At 44.8% G+C, this 15,735-nt stretch overlaps 1 protein-coding gene and 1 non-coding gene across 7 annotated transcripts in view; one reads left to right on the top strand and one right to left on the bottom strand.

Moving 5' to 3' along the window:
* The window catches only part of ZKSCAN8 (zinc finger with KRAB and SCAN domains 8), a 32,932-nt gene extending 18,233 nt beyond the window's left edge, over positions 1-14,699 (bottom strand). For 3 of the 6 annotated variants that reach the window (XR_005785131.1, XR_005785132.1, XM_040457026.1), the window contains exon 1: positions 6,321-6,433. Coding sequence is in view for 1 of the 6 variants with exons in the window: in XM_040457030.1 (XP_040312964.1) it covers positions 6,321-6,488 (168 nt within the window). In the remaining 5 variants the exon portion in view is untranslated. Of the gene's footprint in view, positions 1-6,320; positions 6,778-13,518; positions 13,866-14,577 lie in introns of those variants that run through there. The other 3 variants (XM_040457029.1, XM_040457028.1, XM_040457030.1) reach the window with 3 other exon arrangements.
* Positions 9,370-9,443, top strand: TRNAE-CUC (transfer RNA glutamic acid (anticodon CUC)). The gene has a single exon. It is a non-coding gene; the product is annotated as a tRNA-Glu (tRNA).
* Positions 14,700-15,735: the final 1,036 nt, after the last annotated feature.

The following is a 15,735-nucleotide window of genomic DNA, read 5'->3' as shown; positions in this document are numbered from 1 at the left end:
TTTATTTTTTTTTCAACGTTTATTTATTTTTGGGACAGAGAGAGACATAGCATGAACGAGGGAGGGGCAGAGAGAGAGGGAGACACAGAATCGGAAACAGGCTCCAGGCTCTGAGCCATCAGCCCAGAGCCTGACGCGGGGCTCGAACTCATGGACCGCGAGATCGTGACCCGGCTGAAGTCGGACGCTTAACCGACTGCGCCACCCAGGCGCCCCTGTTTTTTCTAATTCCATGGTCTTTTGATACAAATTCCTACCAACCCTCTCTCCCGGAACTGGATTTGTGCTGGATCTATACAGCTCACTGACATTTTAATATCCATTCTATAAACACACTCTATCTCTCCATTTAAGTCTTCTCCAATTTCTTTCATTAGTGCCCCAAATACCTATCCTTAAAGGAACAGACAGAATATTTTCTCCTTTAAAATCTTTTCTTGGAGCACCTGGCTGCCTCAGGCAGAAAAACATAGAACTCTTGATCTCAGAGTCATGAGTTCAAGTGCCACGTTGGGTGTAGAGCTTACTTTAAATGAGTAATTTTCCTACAGTTATGTATTATTAGTTGCAAAGGAGTTTTGACTTCCTAACTTAATTGTATGTTCTCTATAAGTAAAGATCTGTATCTTTTACTTTATTGATAGAATCAAAGATCATTCAAGGGCTATTATTCATAGTATCTAACACGGAAGGTATCTGTCTTTGTTTAAGAGCAAGATTTAGATACGAACCTATAGATCTAAAGACTTTATTAAAGGATCCTATTTCTTTGTGGGTATGTCTATGGCCTTTAGCTTTGGTAACAGACATCACTTCTTGCCTGTACTTGCAGTGGTTAAGTGGTCTTCCTGCCTTTGGCTATTCTTTTCTCTCATTCATGTTCCCCACAGCTGCCTGTTGTGGGTTGAACTGTGTCCTCCCAAAAGACATGCTGAGGTCCTAACCTCTGATACCTGCGAATGTGACCTTATTTGGAAATAGGGTCTTTGCAGATGTAATTAAGTTAAGATAAGGTTATACTGGAGTAGAGTAAGCCCTTAATACAACATGACTGGTGTTCTTTTAGGAAAGTAAGAGACACAGAGACTGAGATATACAAAGAGAGAGCCATGTGAAGACACAGACAAAGAAGAGAGCTGTGAGGCCACAGACGCAGAGGTAAGGAGTTATGCAGCCACAAGCCAAGGAATGCCTGTAACAACCAGAAAGTCGGTGAACGTGGCTCTGCCAACATCCTTTTTTTTTTTAAGTTTTTTTTTCTTCTGTTTATTTTATTTTTGAGAGAGAGGGCACAAGTTGGGAAGGGACAGAGAGGAGAGGGGACAGAGGATCCGAAGCAGGCTCTGCTCTGACAGCAAAGAGCGCAATGTGGGGCTTGAACCCATGAACCACGAAATCATGACCTGAGCCAAAGTCAGACGTTTAACCAACTTAGCGCCCCCAGGCGCCCCTGCCAACATCTTGACTTTGGACTTTTAGCCTCCATAACTATGAAAGAATAAATTTCTGCTGTGCTAAGCCACCCAGCTTGTGCTACTTTGTTATAATATGTTACCCTATAAAATTAACACCTTTCTAGAAAGACTTTTAATAAATATGTAATATAACTCATCACTTTAAAATCTTTTGAAAGGGAACCCACCTCTTCAGCATGATATGCAATGGCCTTTATGGTATGTAAACCTGCTTACCTTTATCTATTATAAGCTCACCTTCACATACCTATTCCAAATGTGGCTTTCTTTAAAAAAAAAAAAAATTTTTTTTTTTTAATGTTTATTTTATTTATTTTTGAGAGACAGAGAGAGACCGCACAAATGGGACAGGGCAGAGAGAGAGAGAGAGAGAGAGGGAGACCCAGAATATGAAGCAGGCTCCAGGCTCTGAGCTGTCAGCACAGAGCCCGACGCGGGGCTCGAACTCACGAGCCGTGATATTATGACCTGAGCCAAAGTCGGACGCTCAACCAACTGAGCCACCCAGGCACCCCCAAATGTGGCTTTCTTTAAGCTCCACTCTATTACAGAGCTCTTTATTCTAGTTCAGTGGTTTTCAACTAGGCCAATTTTGCTCCCCTCTCCCAGGGACACTTGGCAATCTCTGAAAACATTTCTGGTTGTTAAAACTGAAGGGAAGGGATGTTACTGGTATCCAGTAGGTAGAAGCCCAAGATGCTACTAAACATCTTACAATGCATAACACAGACCCCCCAACAAAGGATGATCTGTCAATGCCAAGGTTCGTAAACCCCGGTCTAGCTGAAACCATTCACTCTAACTTAAAAGTCTCAGCTTACTATTTTTTTCATGAGATGTCTGTCACTCCCACTCTGACATGCCCCAACCCACAAGCAGATTAAGGTGCTCATTCTTGCCAAGACATTTTTCCCATGGTCCAAATAGAGGATTGATCACATTGTGTAGGTACTGTAAATGTGTGCCCATGGCCACGGTTTTATTGCAAATGTTTGCTTGTGGCAGTCACCTTCTTCTCTGTCCCTCTTATAAAACAAGGAAGTTTTATTACATATTTGTATTCCAGAAAGATCACAAAGGCAGCACTACAGACAATGGAAAGGAGCATAAATGAAGGCAGTATATCCAAAACAGCTGGCAAGAGATGAACATGATAAAACCACACCTATAATCCTCAAAGAAAGAGGAGAGACAGGCCCTTAGGAGGAAAATCAGATTACATCTACTTCTTGATGTGAGTCTTGAAAGCAGTGCCTCTTTCAGGAGTTTTTTTTAGGGGGCAGGGGGAAGAATGGGGTAGGGGTAGTTCAGTCTCTACAATCAATTGAAAACACAGAGCTTTTCCATAGAAAAAAACCCCATAGGCACAAAAGTTTACATTCAATTTCAGCACAGTTCACAGACCTGATGCCCATGCAAGGACTTCGGGGCCATTAAGAACCTTACTTAGAGGGATGCCCGGCTGGCTCAGTGGGAAGGGTTTGCGACTCCTGGTCTCAGGGTGCTGAGTCTGAGCCCCATGTTGGGGGGTAAAGATTACTAAAAAATATATCAGGGCGCCTGGGTGGCTCAGTTGGTTAGGCAGCTGACTCTTGATTTCAGCTCCGGTCATGATCCCACAGTTTGTGAGTTCAAGCCCTGTGTCGGGCTCTGTGCTGACAGCACAGAACCTGCTTGGGATTCTGTCTCTGCCCCTCCCCAGATCGCGCACACTCTCTCCTTCTCTTTCTTAAAAAAAAAAAATAAATAAATAAATAAAAAAATTACATATACATATATATGTATATATACATATATACACATACACATGTATGTATGTATATGTGTGTGTGTATATATATATAAACTTAAAAAAACAAAAACCACCCTTAGAGAGCATGGACAGAAAAGGAAAAAAAGTTGGAAAATTATCTTTAAAATTCGATATGGTTGAGGGGTGCCTGGGTGGCTCAGGCAGTAAAGTGTCTGACTTCGGCTCAGGTCGTGATCTCACGGATTATGAGTTTGAGCCCTGTGTCAGGCTCTGTGATGACAGCTCAGAGCCTGGAGCCTGTTTTGGATTCTGTCTCCTTCACTCTCTGCCCCTCCCCCACTTGTGCTCTGTCTCTCAAAAATAAATAAGTGTAAAAAAAAATTTTTTGTAATTAGGTAAGGATGAGAACAATAGTTTGGTGAGTAAACTACTAATACCAAGAACAGAGAAGTAAGAGATAGGGTTAAATATGGTGTCTATCATCAAAGAGTTTAATTCATGAAGATTTTTATAGAGAAGCAGGGGGATTTCCTGGCATAGTGAGGGTTGAAGGAAAAATGAATCTGGGCAAGAGGTTGAGATTTTGTGGAGAATTTGAGACAAGGCGTAATCATTTTTGTTTTGAACAGTGAGGATTAATATCCATGGTCTTAAAATAATTTTTATATTTATTTATTAATGTTTACTTATCTTTGAGAGAGAGAGAGAGCGAGCGAGTGTGAGTGGGTGAGGGACAGAGAGAGGGAGACAGAATCCGAAGCAGGCTCCAGGCTCCAAGCTGCCAGCACAAAGCCCAATACGGGCTTGAACCCATGAACTGTGAGATCATGACCTGAGTGAAGTCGGGCGGTTAACCGACTGAGCCACCCAGGTGCCCCACATCTTAAAATAATTTTTAAAAATTTAGGAAAAGTCAATTAAGAGGCGCCTGGGTGGCTCAGTTGGTTTAGGCCTTGGACTTAACCACGTCATGATCTTGCAGTTTATGAGTCTGAGCCCCACATCAGGCCTGTGCTGACAGCTTGGAGCCTAGACCCTGCTTTGGATTCTGTGTCTTCCTCTCTCTCTACCCCTCCCTGCTCGTGCTCTCCCTCTCTCTCTCAAAAACAAATAAACATTACAAAAAAATTAAAAAGAACTTTATATTAAGATATTAAAGTAAATATAACATATTAACATCATAGTAAATAACACTTAATAAAGTCTCAATAGTGAAACCCAGACAAGTCATCTAATTATCAGTTCTGTTCATAATTTACACCAAATCAGCCAACCAGTCTTGTCCTTTCCCTACCCTGATTATTATTTTTTTTTATAGTATCTAATTTTCCACTTTTTAGTCTCTTCCCTCTCCAATCAAGTTTTTGACAATTACAACCTATAACTGGACTTCAATATTTGGACTACAATATTAGTCTAGTATGTACCTGCCTCTCAGTTTCATGTAAGCACTTTAGGGGTGAAGGCTGCTTCTTACATCCTCTTTTAAGAATACCCAGTCGGGGAGCCTGGGTGGCTCAGTTGGATGGGCGTCTGACTTCGGCTCAGGTCATGATCTCACGGTTTGTGGGTTCGAACCCCGTGTCGGACTCTGTGCTGCCAGCTCAGAGCCTGGAGCCTGCTTGGGATTCTGTGTCTCCCTCTCTCTCTGCCCCTCCCCCGCTCATGCCTCGTCTCTCTCTGTCTCTCAAAAATAAAGTAAAACATTAAAAAAAAAGAATACCTGGTCAAGGGGTACCTGGGTGGCTCAGTCAAGCATCGGACTCTTGATTTTGGCTCAGGTTCACGGGTTTGAGCCTCACATGGGGCTCCACGTTGACAGAACAGAGCCTGCTTGGGATTCTCTCTCTGCCCCTTCCCCACTCTCTCTCAAAATAAAATGAACTTAAAAAAAAAAAAAAAAAAGAACACTTGCTCAAGTTTATTGATTCAGCAAGTTAAAATAGTCAACATGTACAATCTCCTGATCTCAAATGCTACATAATCCTGTGAACTACTAAAGACACAACTCAGATTTAAAAGCATTATTCTCTTAATAGATGAAAAGGAATGCTTTTCTTCCTTCAAACTAATGAGGTCCACTTGGGGATGTTTGAGAACCGAAAACAAAACAAGAAAGAGATTGTCCAGGCTTTAAAGGTCAAGAGAAAAACAGGCGAAGCCAAAACTGTGCTTTACAGTTATCAAAGTGAGGAAGCCAGTTTGAACATCTGCTACATTTCACCCTTCACCACAAATTCAAAATACTTACGATTTGTTAAAACGATTCCTGCATAAATATACTTAACTGAACTAACCAAACAACAGGAATATGGGTTGTTTTGAGAGGTGGTAGCGGCGGTCTTACTGTTGCCTGACAAAAAAAAACCACTCGTGAGTGCCCTGAGTTTTAGAAACGGGGCCCCTCCAAAAAGGGTTCCCAGGCATCTGCTTTAGTCGGCCTTGAGGAACAAAGTAAGTACTCTGAGTAAGGGTGAATTCTCTATTACCCCAGAGATGTGACAAATGTGTCTTTTGTGCAGTTATCTCAACGCGCCACCGTGTTCTGCATACACTACGAACAGCAGGTTGCCTTAACAGCAAACATAGGTTTCCAAGGATAATTCGGGGCTTCCAAAAACAAAGTACAGCTTGAAAAAAAAAGAATTTTTTTTTTTTTTTTGTATCGTGAAGGAAATGCAAAATTGCTGAGTAAAAACAATTCGGATCGTGGGAACAGTTGCATAAAAGATAACGTGGGGCCGGTTTCCCATTTTAAGAACAACAGCACCCCAAAAAGAGGAACGGGATGAAGAAAGCGAGAGTTTGGGGACGCGCCCCCTGCGGACCCTGATGCCCGGCCCTGGCCCCTCGGTCCCCGGTTCCCGCCGCGTCCGCGTCCCCCGCGGACCCTCAGGCCCGGCCCCGTCTGTCCCCGGTTCCCGCCGCGTCCGCGCCTCCTGCGGACCCTCAGGCCCGGCCCCGACCCGGTCTGTCCCGGGTTCCCGCCGAGTCCGCGCCCCCTGCGGACCCTCAGGCCTGGCCCCGGCGGCGGCCTACTCGGGCCCACAAAGCCCTCCCCTCCCCCGCCCGGAGCCCGGCCCGTTACTCACCGCGAGTTCCGGGGGCGGCCCGGGGCGGGGAAGGGAGGCTGCAGAGGACGGACGGACGGACTCGCAGGAAGGGCGGGGGGCAAACCGGGGCGAGAGCTGTAGTCGGACGCGGGCCCGCCGGCCTCTAACTTCCAAACCCGCGAAGGCACAACCTCGACCGACGCGCATCTTGTCGGGAGGCACTTCCGGAGGCTCTCTAGGAACCTGGAGGTCTGGAAGCTCTATGGCCGGCCGGCTAGGGGGCCCGGCGCCCCGCCCTCCGCAGGTCCCGGGCTCGTCCGCCGGTGCGCGCTTAGCGGTGCCCGGCGGGAGTGGGGACGTGGGTGCGAGCTCGGGCCCTGGCGGTGCTGGCGACTGGGCGCGGAAAGACCCCCGCACTCGGCTGTCCTCCGAGCCTCCTGTACAGACTGCCGATCGTTTGAGGAATTCCTCCCCATCACGGTTCACAGCCTTTTGAATCCCCTATGGCGCTTAATAATAGTACACCTTGTACTGTTGTGTTCACACAACCATTGTAAGGGCGGCTGGGTGGCTCAGTCCGATGCGTGTCAGACTCTTGGTCCCGGCTGGGGTCATGATCCCAGGGTTGGGGGCATCGAGCCCCATGTCAAGCTCCACAACCGGCTCCGTGCTGAGTGTGGAGCCTGCTTAGGATTCTGTCTCCCTCTGCCCTTCTCCCCTACTCGTACTCTCGCTCTCGCTCGCTCTCTACTCTCAGAAAGAGAGAAAGAGAGAGAGAAAGAAGGACCAACCATTGTGATTGAGAATAAATTTCCTCTGAATCTTTGTATCTGTTCAGCCCTTTTCTATCTTACTGAATTGCAATCTCTTAAAGCCAGCTTTGTAGCTTAGCTTTTCAAATACCAAACCCGGGAGGGAAGCTTCACTAGTGGACTTTTGTTTTAATACCACAAATCTACGTTCCCATCTACATTCATTCTTTTCTTGACTGAGAGCCAATCTCACAGTAGATTAGTAGGGGCTTTATTCCAGTCTTTGTCTTACTGAGACACTATTTCAGATTCTTCTGAACAACTGCTTTTGCATGCTTATTAGCTTCCAGGGGTCCTATGCAAAAATGGAAAGAGTACACGTGCTTGCAAGCAGTGCTCCAAATCCTTGCCCTCTCAGGGTATCTACCATCTGTCCTTGTAAACGTTAAGATTCACTGACTTCCACATAGGTGTAAATCTTAATTTACACGTCGCCTTAATGCATTATGTGTCTATCATATTTGATCAGAAGTATCGCCTGCAGGCCTGTGTTTCACTGTTTTTCCGGCTCTTCCTGTTTTGGGATCTCCTTGAGGTCACTTGAGATTACAAAAGGCTGACATCAGTCACCTACTGCAGTGTTCGTGCACACTTTAATACCATTGTATTAAAGATTTAGCTTTTCAGACTAACTAGGATTTGGGGGTGGGGGTTGAGGAAAATGTCTTATTTGTGTTGTTTAGGTCCCCCTCCTATTATGATTCCTTCAACATCTTTCCTAACTACCCACTTATTCTGAGTTCTCAGGTGCCCCTCCAATCTTCACCTTAACTTCCCCTCTTTAGCTGTTCCTACTGATACCCACCGCCAATGTCTCTATCCGGTCTCCAGCCTGAACCAGAAAATATTCTGTCCACCCATCAGGACTAAATCTTAGTAGTTTTATTTGTTTTTAGGGCTTTTTTGTTTTCATCTAATCATCACAATGAAACAAATAAGAAAAAGCACTGAGAAGTTACAGTGTTTCTAGACTCCTTCAAAACACTTATTTTTGCTGTTTTATAGTTCTTGCCTCCCAGATGGGGTGGTGACTGGAAGTAACTGGCAACAGACTAGGAACTCTGCCCTTGGTTTTTGTTTTTGTTTTTAAGTGTATTTATTTATTTTGAGAGAAGGAGAGAGAGAGAGGGGGGGTGGGGCAGAGAGAAAGGGAGAGAGAGAGAGAATCCTAAGCAGGCTCCATGCCATCAGCGCAAAGCCCAACGTGGAGCTCAATCATGTTGAGATCGACTTGAGTTTAATCAAGAGTCAGCCGCTTAACTGACTGAGCCACCCAGGCGCTCCACATAGGTAGTTTAGAAGTAAAATAGTATCATGACCTAAGGAAAGATTTCTCGAAAGGCACTAATGGTAACAGAAAATATTGCTAAATTTGACTTCATCAAAATTTAAACCTTCTGCTCAAGAAAAAGCACCATTAAGAAAGTGAGAAGAGAGGCTACAGCCTGGAAAACATGTGTAATACAGATTTCTGACAACTAGTATACAGAGTATGCAAAGGACACTCACAACTCAATCATAAGACAAACTAACATAAGTAGGTAAAAGATCTGAGCGGACACTGTACAAAAGAAGATATGTGAATGGCCAATGAGTACATGAAAAGGTACCCAACGTCATATAGGGAAATATAACAAAAATCACAACAAAACATTAAAACCACTACATATCCGTTAGAATGGCTAAAATTAAAATGTCTAACAGCACCAAGTACTGGTGAGGATATGAAGCGATTGGAACTGTTATTCAATGCTAGTGGGAATTAAAATGGTATGCTAATTTCAACAACTGGCAATTTTTAATGAAGTTAAATAATGCCTACATTCTGATCCAGTAATCTCACTTCTAGACATTTAGCTAAGACATATGAAAACACAAGTCCACAGCAGCTCTATTCATAATAGGTCCAAACTGGAAATACCCAAATGTTCATCAATAGGAGAATAGAGAGTGAAATAGTGTAATGTTCATGCAATATATACTACTCAGAAATAAAAAGAAGCTACTAATAGATGAATAATGAGGATGAATCTTGAAAATATGTTGGTGGGGCACCTGGGCGGCTTAGTTGGTTAAGCGTTTGACTTTGGCTCAGGTCATGATCTCATGGTCCGTGAGTTCAAGCTCCCCAGTGGGCTCTGTGCTGACAGCTCAGAGCCTGGAGCCTGCTTCAGATTCTGTGTCTCCCTCTCTCTCTGCCCCTTCCCTATTTGCATGCTCTCTCTCTTTCTCAAAATAAATAAATAAACTTAAAAATAATTTATTACGTTGGGGGCGCCTGGCTGGCTCAGTTGGTAGAGCATGCAACTCTCAATCTCAAGGGTTGTGAGTTCAAGCCTCATGTTGGGCATAGAGCCTACTTAAAAAAAAAAAAAGTTAACAAAACTAAATGGTACGCTTAGTTTTATGGTGTGAAAAACACCAGGCCTCACTCCTCCATTCCCTACCAATATCTATTCCCTAGAGATATCCAGTTAACTCTTTCCTTTTACTTTTCATATTAACCTCTATATTTATAATGTACTAACACTGCTATTCCTTGATTTTTCACTTATAAATATTCTTTATTATGCATTAACTTCCTACTATGGAAAAAAGCATTTAATTTTTAAAGTTTATTTATTTTGAGAGAGAGAGAGAGAGAGAGCAAGCGAGCAGGGGACAGGCAGAGAGAGAGGGAGAGAGACAATCCCAAGCAGGTTTCGTACTATAAGCAGAGCCCAGTGCAGGGCTTGAGATCTCACCACAAACGGTGAGATCACGACCTAAGCCCAAACCAAGAGTCAGATGCTTAACCAACTGAGCCAGACCCTAAGAAAGCATTTCATGTTTTACACCACTACTAGAACTAGCCACCCCAGGGATTAGAGGACACATAAACTTCCTGAGTTGCTAAGTCCAACAACAACAGCAGCCCCACCAAGGCACAAAAGTGTTAGACTCCAGTTACTTGTACTTTCCCCACTTCTATAAGCAGGGGACAAATTTCTATTAATGTTACCAGATGGAGAAACATTTCCAAACTTAGCGTCAGCTGCTCGCTGCTGGAAAATCTGTGCTCAGAGGCAAGTGATTGTGGGAAAGGAAAGTTTACTTTAGTCAAGAAGCCGGTAACCTGGGTGGACTACCTCCCAGGTAGTAAAGAGGGTGTTACCTCGGTGGTAAAGAGGGTGGACAAATCTGTCAAAGACCATCTTCCCTGTCCAGGTGAGGCCAGAGAATTTTTTTTAAATGTTAATTTATTTTTGAGACAGAGAGACAGAGCATGAGCTGGGGAGGGGAAGAGAGAGAGAGAGAGAGAGAGAGAGAGAGAGAGAGAGAGAGAGAGACACAGTGTGAAGCAGGGTCCAGGCTCTGAGCTGTCAGCACAGAGCCCGACGTGGGGCTCGAACCCACTACTCGTGAGATCATGCCCTGAGCCGAAGTCATACACTTAACAGACTGACCCTCCCAGGTACCCCATAGTCCAGAGAATTTTAAAGGGGAAGGCATGGGAAAGGGAGGGGGCTACACACAGGAGAAGCAGGTGCCCAGGTGGTAGTCGTATGTGGACATGACCCTGAACAGACTCTCTGGCAAAGCCAAAGCTATTTTCCAATGCGGTCAGGCCATATCCTCTGGGAAAGTCTCGTCCTTCACTCCTCAAGGCCAGTGGTCTGCAAATCTCAAGGAAAGCAGGTTATTTCTGCCACACACACAGGGACTTAGGTCAGCAAGCAAGGAGTGCATAAAATTGAAGCAAATTCACCCTTGAGATCAGTTGGAGTGCTGTTACAATAACACTCCAAATATTTTCCACACCTGGAACCTCAAAGGTGTTCCCAGATTCTCCTCAGTTGCTCTGAATTTTAGTTTCAGAAGCATCACTTCATATGTAGTATATGGACTAGCATAGTAATTTTCTAAAATTTTGGTCTCGGGGTGCCTGGGTAGCTCAGTCAGTTAAGCCCCCAACTCTTGATTTCTGTTGAGGTCATGATCTCACAGGTCCCCAGGATCAAGTCCCACATCTGTGCTGTCAGTGCAGAGTGCTGAGCTTGTCAGCCTGCTTGGGATTCTCTCTCTCCCTCTCTCTCTGCCCCTCCCCCACTTGCTGTCTCTCTTTCTCTGTCTCTGTGTGTGTGTGTCTCTGTGTGTGTGTGTCTCTCTCTCTCTCTCTCAGAATAAACTTAAAAAAAATAACAAAATTTTGGTTTCATGATTCCTTTTATATTCTTAAAAACTAATGAGGACCCCAAAGAGCTTATTTTTATGTGGCTCATATCCATCAAGATTTGCTGTATTTGAAATTAAAACTGAGGAATTAAAAAATATTTGAAATAACAATAACATTTCCATTACATGCTAACTTTAATATATTTTATGGAATCTAAGAATATCTTCTAAAACAAAAAGTTAGTGAAGGGAGTGGAATTACTTCACATTTTTGCTAGTCTCTTTGAAGTCTGGTTTAATAGGTGGCTGGATTCTCACACTTGCTTCCTCACTCAGTATCACCAGAGAAGGTCAAACCTCAGGACCGACAATTGTAAAGGGCAAGAGTGGGTCATTCATTTAAGAACTGCATTTGGGGAAGTTTGGAGATGTTCCCTAGCTGGCCGCTGGGGCTTGCGTCCTCTGCCCACAGCTAGATACTCACTTTCTAAAACAACCGGAAAGGCTCTTACCAAGAGACTGAACAAAGCATAGCAAAACTTGAGATGATTCAGGACATTTACAATGGAACAAAGAGGAGGAAAAATAAAGATCGCATTCTCTAAAAGTGAAGTACACTGAAGCCCGGCACCCTAGAGGAAGGTTCCTGTTTTGGTAATTGGGTAGGTCCTTGGCCTGTCTGCCTGCTCTCTGCTCACTCATCCTACAGGAAGGCCGCCTGTAGCCTGCTCATGTGGGACCTAGATTGAGACTCTCCACTGGGATAAGACCAGCTGCAGAAGCAGCCTCCTCCCACTGCAATGGAAGTTCACACCACCTACAGTAACCAGCACGTGACTCACTCCCAGATACAAGCGATACCGCGATACCACGCGTGAGAAGACACCTAATGAACATCAAGAGCAGAGCATGAAGGAGAAGGGGCAGAGGTATCTGACCCCAGAGCACGAACAGACAACCCAGGGAACAGAAAAATGGATTAGCTGTAATGAGGCAGGGGAGGAAAAACTTTCTCTCTTCCCTTCTTGGTTCTTTGGTTGGCCTAATAAATCAACATGAGGCAGTTTAACTGGAGGACAAAATTTTAGCGTTGTTCATACAGGAGCTCATAAAACTACAAGACTCAAAGAAGTGACCAAAGCTGACTAAACTTCTTTGTTTGCCTTTTGTTTTTTATTATATTTTAAAATATTAAAACAAAATATGATAAAAGTGAGAATCTACATGTATATAAAGCAAACACAAAAATATTAAGTAAGTAAGTAAGTAAGTAAGTAAATAAATAAATAAATAAAAGCTGACATTTCCTCTACCCCCAAATGCTACTACCTAGAATGTTGGGAAACAATTCTCCAAGGATTTCTCACATTTCTCTAAGTCTTCTGACAAATTTTCTTTCAGTTCAGCTTTTCAAAGATGTATCTCCTTTTGGAGCAGATTTATTTCCTAACAAGGATAATAAAGATTGTTAGAAATAACCCATCAACCGGATCAAAGGTGGGATGCAGAGACTCACAGCACAGTGAAGCAAGGCTTTAATCAATGTTCTTACAAGAGTGGGTGTCTGATGGACAGGCACACTCGGGGCAGTTACAGCAGACAATTTATCTCCTAGTGTGCAAGTCCGTCCCCTGGTTCCTCATTGGCTGAGTACTACAGAGGTTACAGCCTTATCCTGACATCACCTATGCCCATGTAAGGCAAAAAGTAGTCTGATTGGAACACATGTGCATTCCCTGAGCTGACCAGAGACTTTCAGTCCCTCCTATTGACAGACATTTAGATTTTTTCCTTTCTTTCTACCATTAGCAATCCTATCTGCCTTACTGCCCTCTAGAATGTCCCTCTCCTTACCCCATAATCACTGTGAGTCTCCCGAGTCCTCTCAAGTCCAGGAGTTGTCTCATTGTTTCCTATCATTCTAAACACTAGTCTGTTATTCTCATAACATGTCTCTCTTCTCAGGGTTTTATTAATCTATTTATCACATTCTATTTTGTATTACTTGTTATTATTGCACATGCTCTTAACCAGAGTATAAGCTTCCTCATCTAATATTTATTCCGAGATCTCTCTCTCCCACTTCCGGTATGCAGTGGCCCTTAAAATATGCAGATGTGCCATACATTTCAGACAGGAAAAATGGTTTGAGTTGTTTCGTCAAGTGGCTAAATTTAGTCAATATGATTCACCTTCTCCTTTCTTTTCTATTAATTCCTTTCCCTGAGATCTGTCCTTATTCACCCAGGTAATACTTCTCAAGAGCTCACCTGTGCCAGGTGCCAAGTTTGGTGAGACTGCTGAGATGAGCAGCTATAGGTCGCTCACAATGACCACAACCTTTTTCCATTCTTCATGGTTTTCTCTTACTCCAGTCTTGTCTTGCACTTTACTTTTATGGGAGAGCCAAAATAACTTCCAAGCTACCCTTCCAGCTTTTTGGCTAAGGTCCCCCCAACAGCCAATAAAAATGTTAACAGGAGAAAAAGACGTTTAGTAATGAATGGGCGGACCTACGCCGTCGGACTCCATCTTGTTCTGTGTCCTCCACCTTGAATGACTGTGTCCCCGACATGCCCCCTTTCTGGGAAAATCACAGAAACCTCAGACCACGCCTCCTCCCCTTGAGTAACCTCCCGATCACCCGTTCAAACTTCCTGATCAAAACACGCCAGCGACCTGCGTAACAGGACTCCCACCCTTCCCCAGCCAATTGGCTGAGGCCACAGCCATTACCTCACCAACTGCCCCTAGACCCCTATAAAACCTTTGTGCTTTTGAAACTCCCTCTCTCCCCGGTATCTCACCGCTGCGTCGGTGCAGGTAGGGGACTGAGCTCGAGCTAGCTCGAATAAAGGCTCTTTGCTTTTGCATCGGACTCGGCTCCCTGGTGGTCTTCGGGGATCACGAATTCTGGGCATAACAGTAACAGGTATACCTCCTGTATACATGGGGAGACCCAGGAAAACGGCATCACTCCTTGAAATGGCGCAAGTCACCACCTTAAATATAATGTCCACCTGTCGGCAAATGAAGATTATGGGGGCTTTCAGGTGAAGCACAGTAAAGATGGTTGAGATTGTTACCATATTTGTTGTTACTTTGTCGACAAGAAGTTTCTAGAGTTTTAGAGTTCTTCCTTCTCTTCCTGGGGAGACACCCTTACATGGACATTCCCTTAAAAAATGCAAATGTTTCTTACAAAAGGGTAACTTTTACTTGTTTTTCTGAGCTCCTGTCCCTTTTTGGTTTCGTTTTGTTTTGTTTTTAAATAATCAGCCTAAAATAACCCTAACAGGCATATTTAAGGGGCGGCAAAATTTGCTCACCTTCTTTCTTCCTCCAGATGAGAGGTTGCGGGGATGGGGGGGCAGAGGGCTGTCCCCATAGCCACTGTCGGGCCTCCTGAGCAATCCTGGAGGTTTGCCCCGGCCCGAGGCCCAGCGACTTTCGGAGAACGTCCCTACCGCCGGGATATAGCCTTCGGGAGCCCCCCCCCCACACCCTCCTCCTCCGCCTGCACCTGGGGCCCCAGGGCTCTCTCGGGCCGGAACCCCAGTGTTTGTGCCGTCGAGGAAGAGCGGACCCGTTTTCCCGAGCTCTCGCGTTTGCGAGCCACTTCCGGTTGCGAGCGGCTCCGGAGCGGAGGGCGGCAAGGGGCCGCGGGACCGCGGGCTGGTGCGGATCTCCGGCCCGGGCTGTGGCTGGGTGTTGGGGGGCGCCGTGCGGAGTGAGGTCGTGGTGAACAGGACGGGTATTAAAACACACCCGGGAGCAGCAGCAACGCAGGGAACGAACTGGGGCCGGGAGCGCCGAGCAGGATGCTGACCGCCTCCCTAGCGCTCGGGGCCACGACCCGCGGGCTCCCGACTCCCGGCGTCCATGGAGACCACGCCGAGGGTCCCTGCACCCGGCGGGTCTCCTGTAGGACTCCCCTGCTGCACCTCGGTAGCAGCTCTCGGGAGACTTGTTCCCACAACTCCTGGTGCAGCTCCAGCCACTGCTGCTGCTCCGTTTTCGTTCTGTGCGCCATTTAGTCCTCATGGACCCTCCCTTGCTCACGCGGTCTCAAAATAAGTAAATAAACATTAAAACAAAAATCACTGTGCCATAGTGGCACATTTTGGAGCAGCCTGCCCTTGTCCCCTGTGGAACACAGTATGTGCTCAATAAATATTTGTTGATTATTAAACAAAATCAATAATAGGTAAAAAGTCTTTGGCATCATAGAACTTACTCTCACAGAATTAAAGTGGGTTGGAACCTGGAGAAGGAGGTACCCGAGAGCGAGAAGCTCTTGATGAGGCTGTCCAATAAATAGGAATATAATGTGATGCACCCATGTAAAGTTTTCTAGTAACCACAGTAAAAAAAGACCGGTGAAACTAATTTCAGTAATATATTTTATTTAAACCAGTATACCCAAAATATTAACATCTAATAATATAAAAATTAACCAAATATCTTACATTTTCATACTAAAATCT

The sequence above is a fragment of the Herpailurus yagouaroundi genome, unplaced genomic scaffold, assembly GCF_014898765.1.
Source record: "Herpailurus yagouaroundi ecotype Mexico unplaced genomic scaffold, PumYag 219, whole genome shotgun sequence".
In the NCBI taxonomy this organism is placed as follows: domain Eukaryota; kingdom Metazoa; phylum Chordata; class Mammalia; order Carnivora; family Felidae; genus Herpailurus; species Herpailurus yagouaroundi.
The sequence above is the reverse complement of the archived record's forward strand: the minus strand, read 5'-3'. Positions and strand labels throughout refer to the sequence as shown.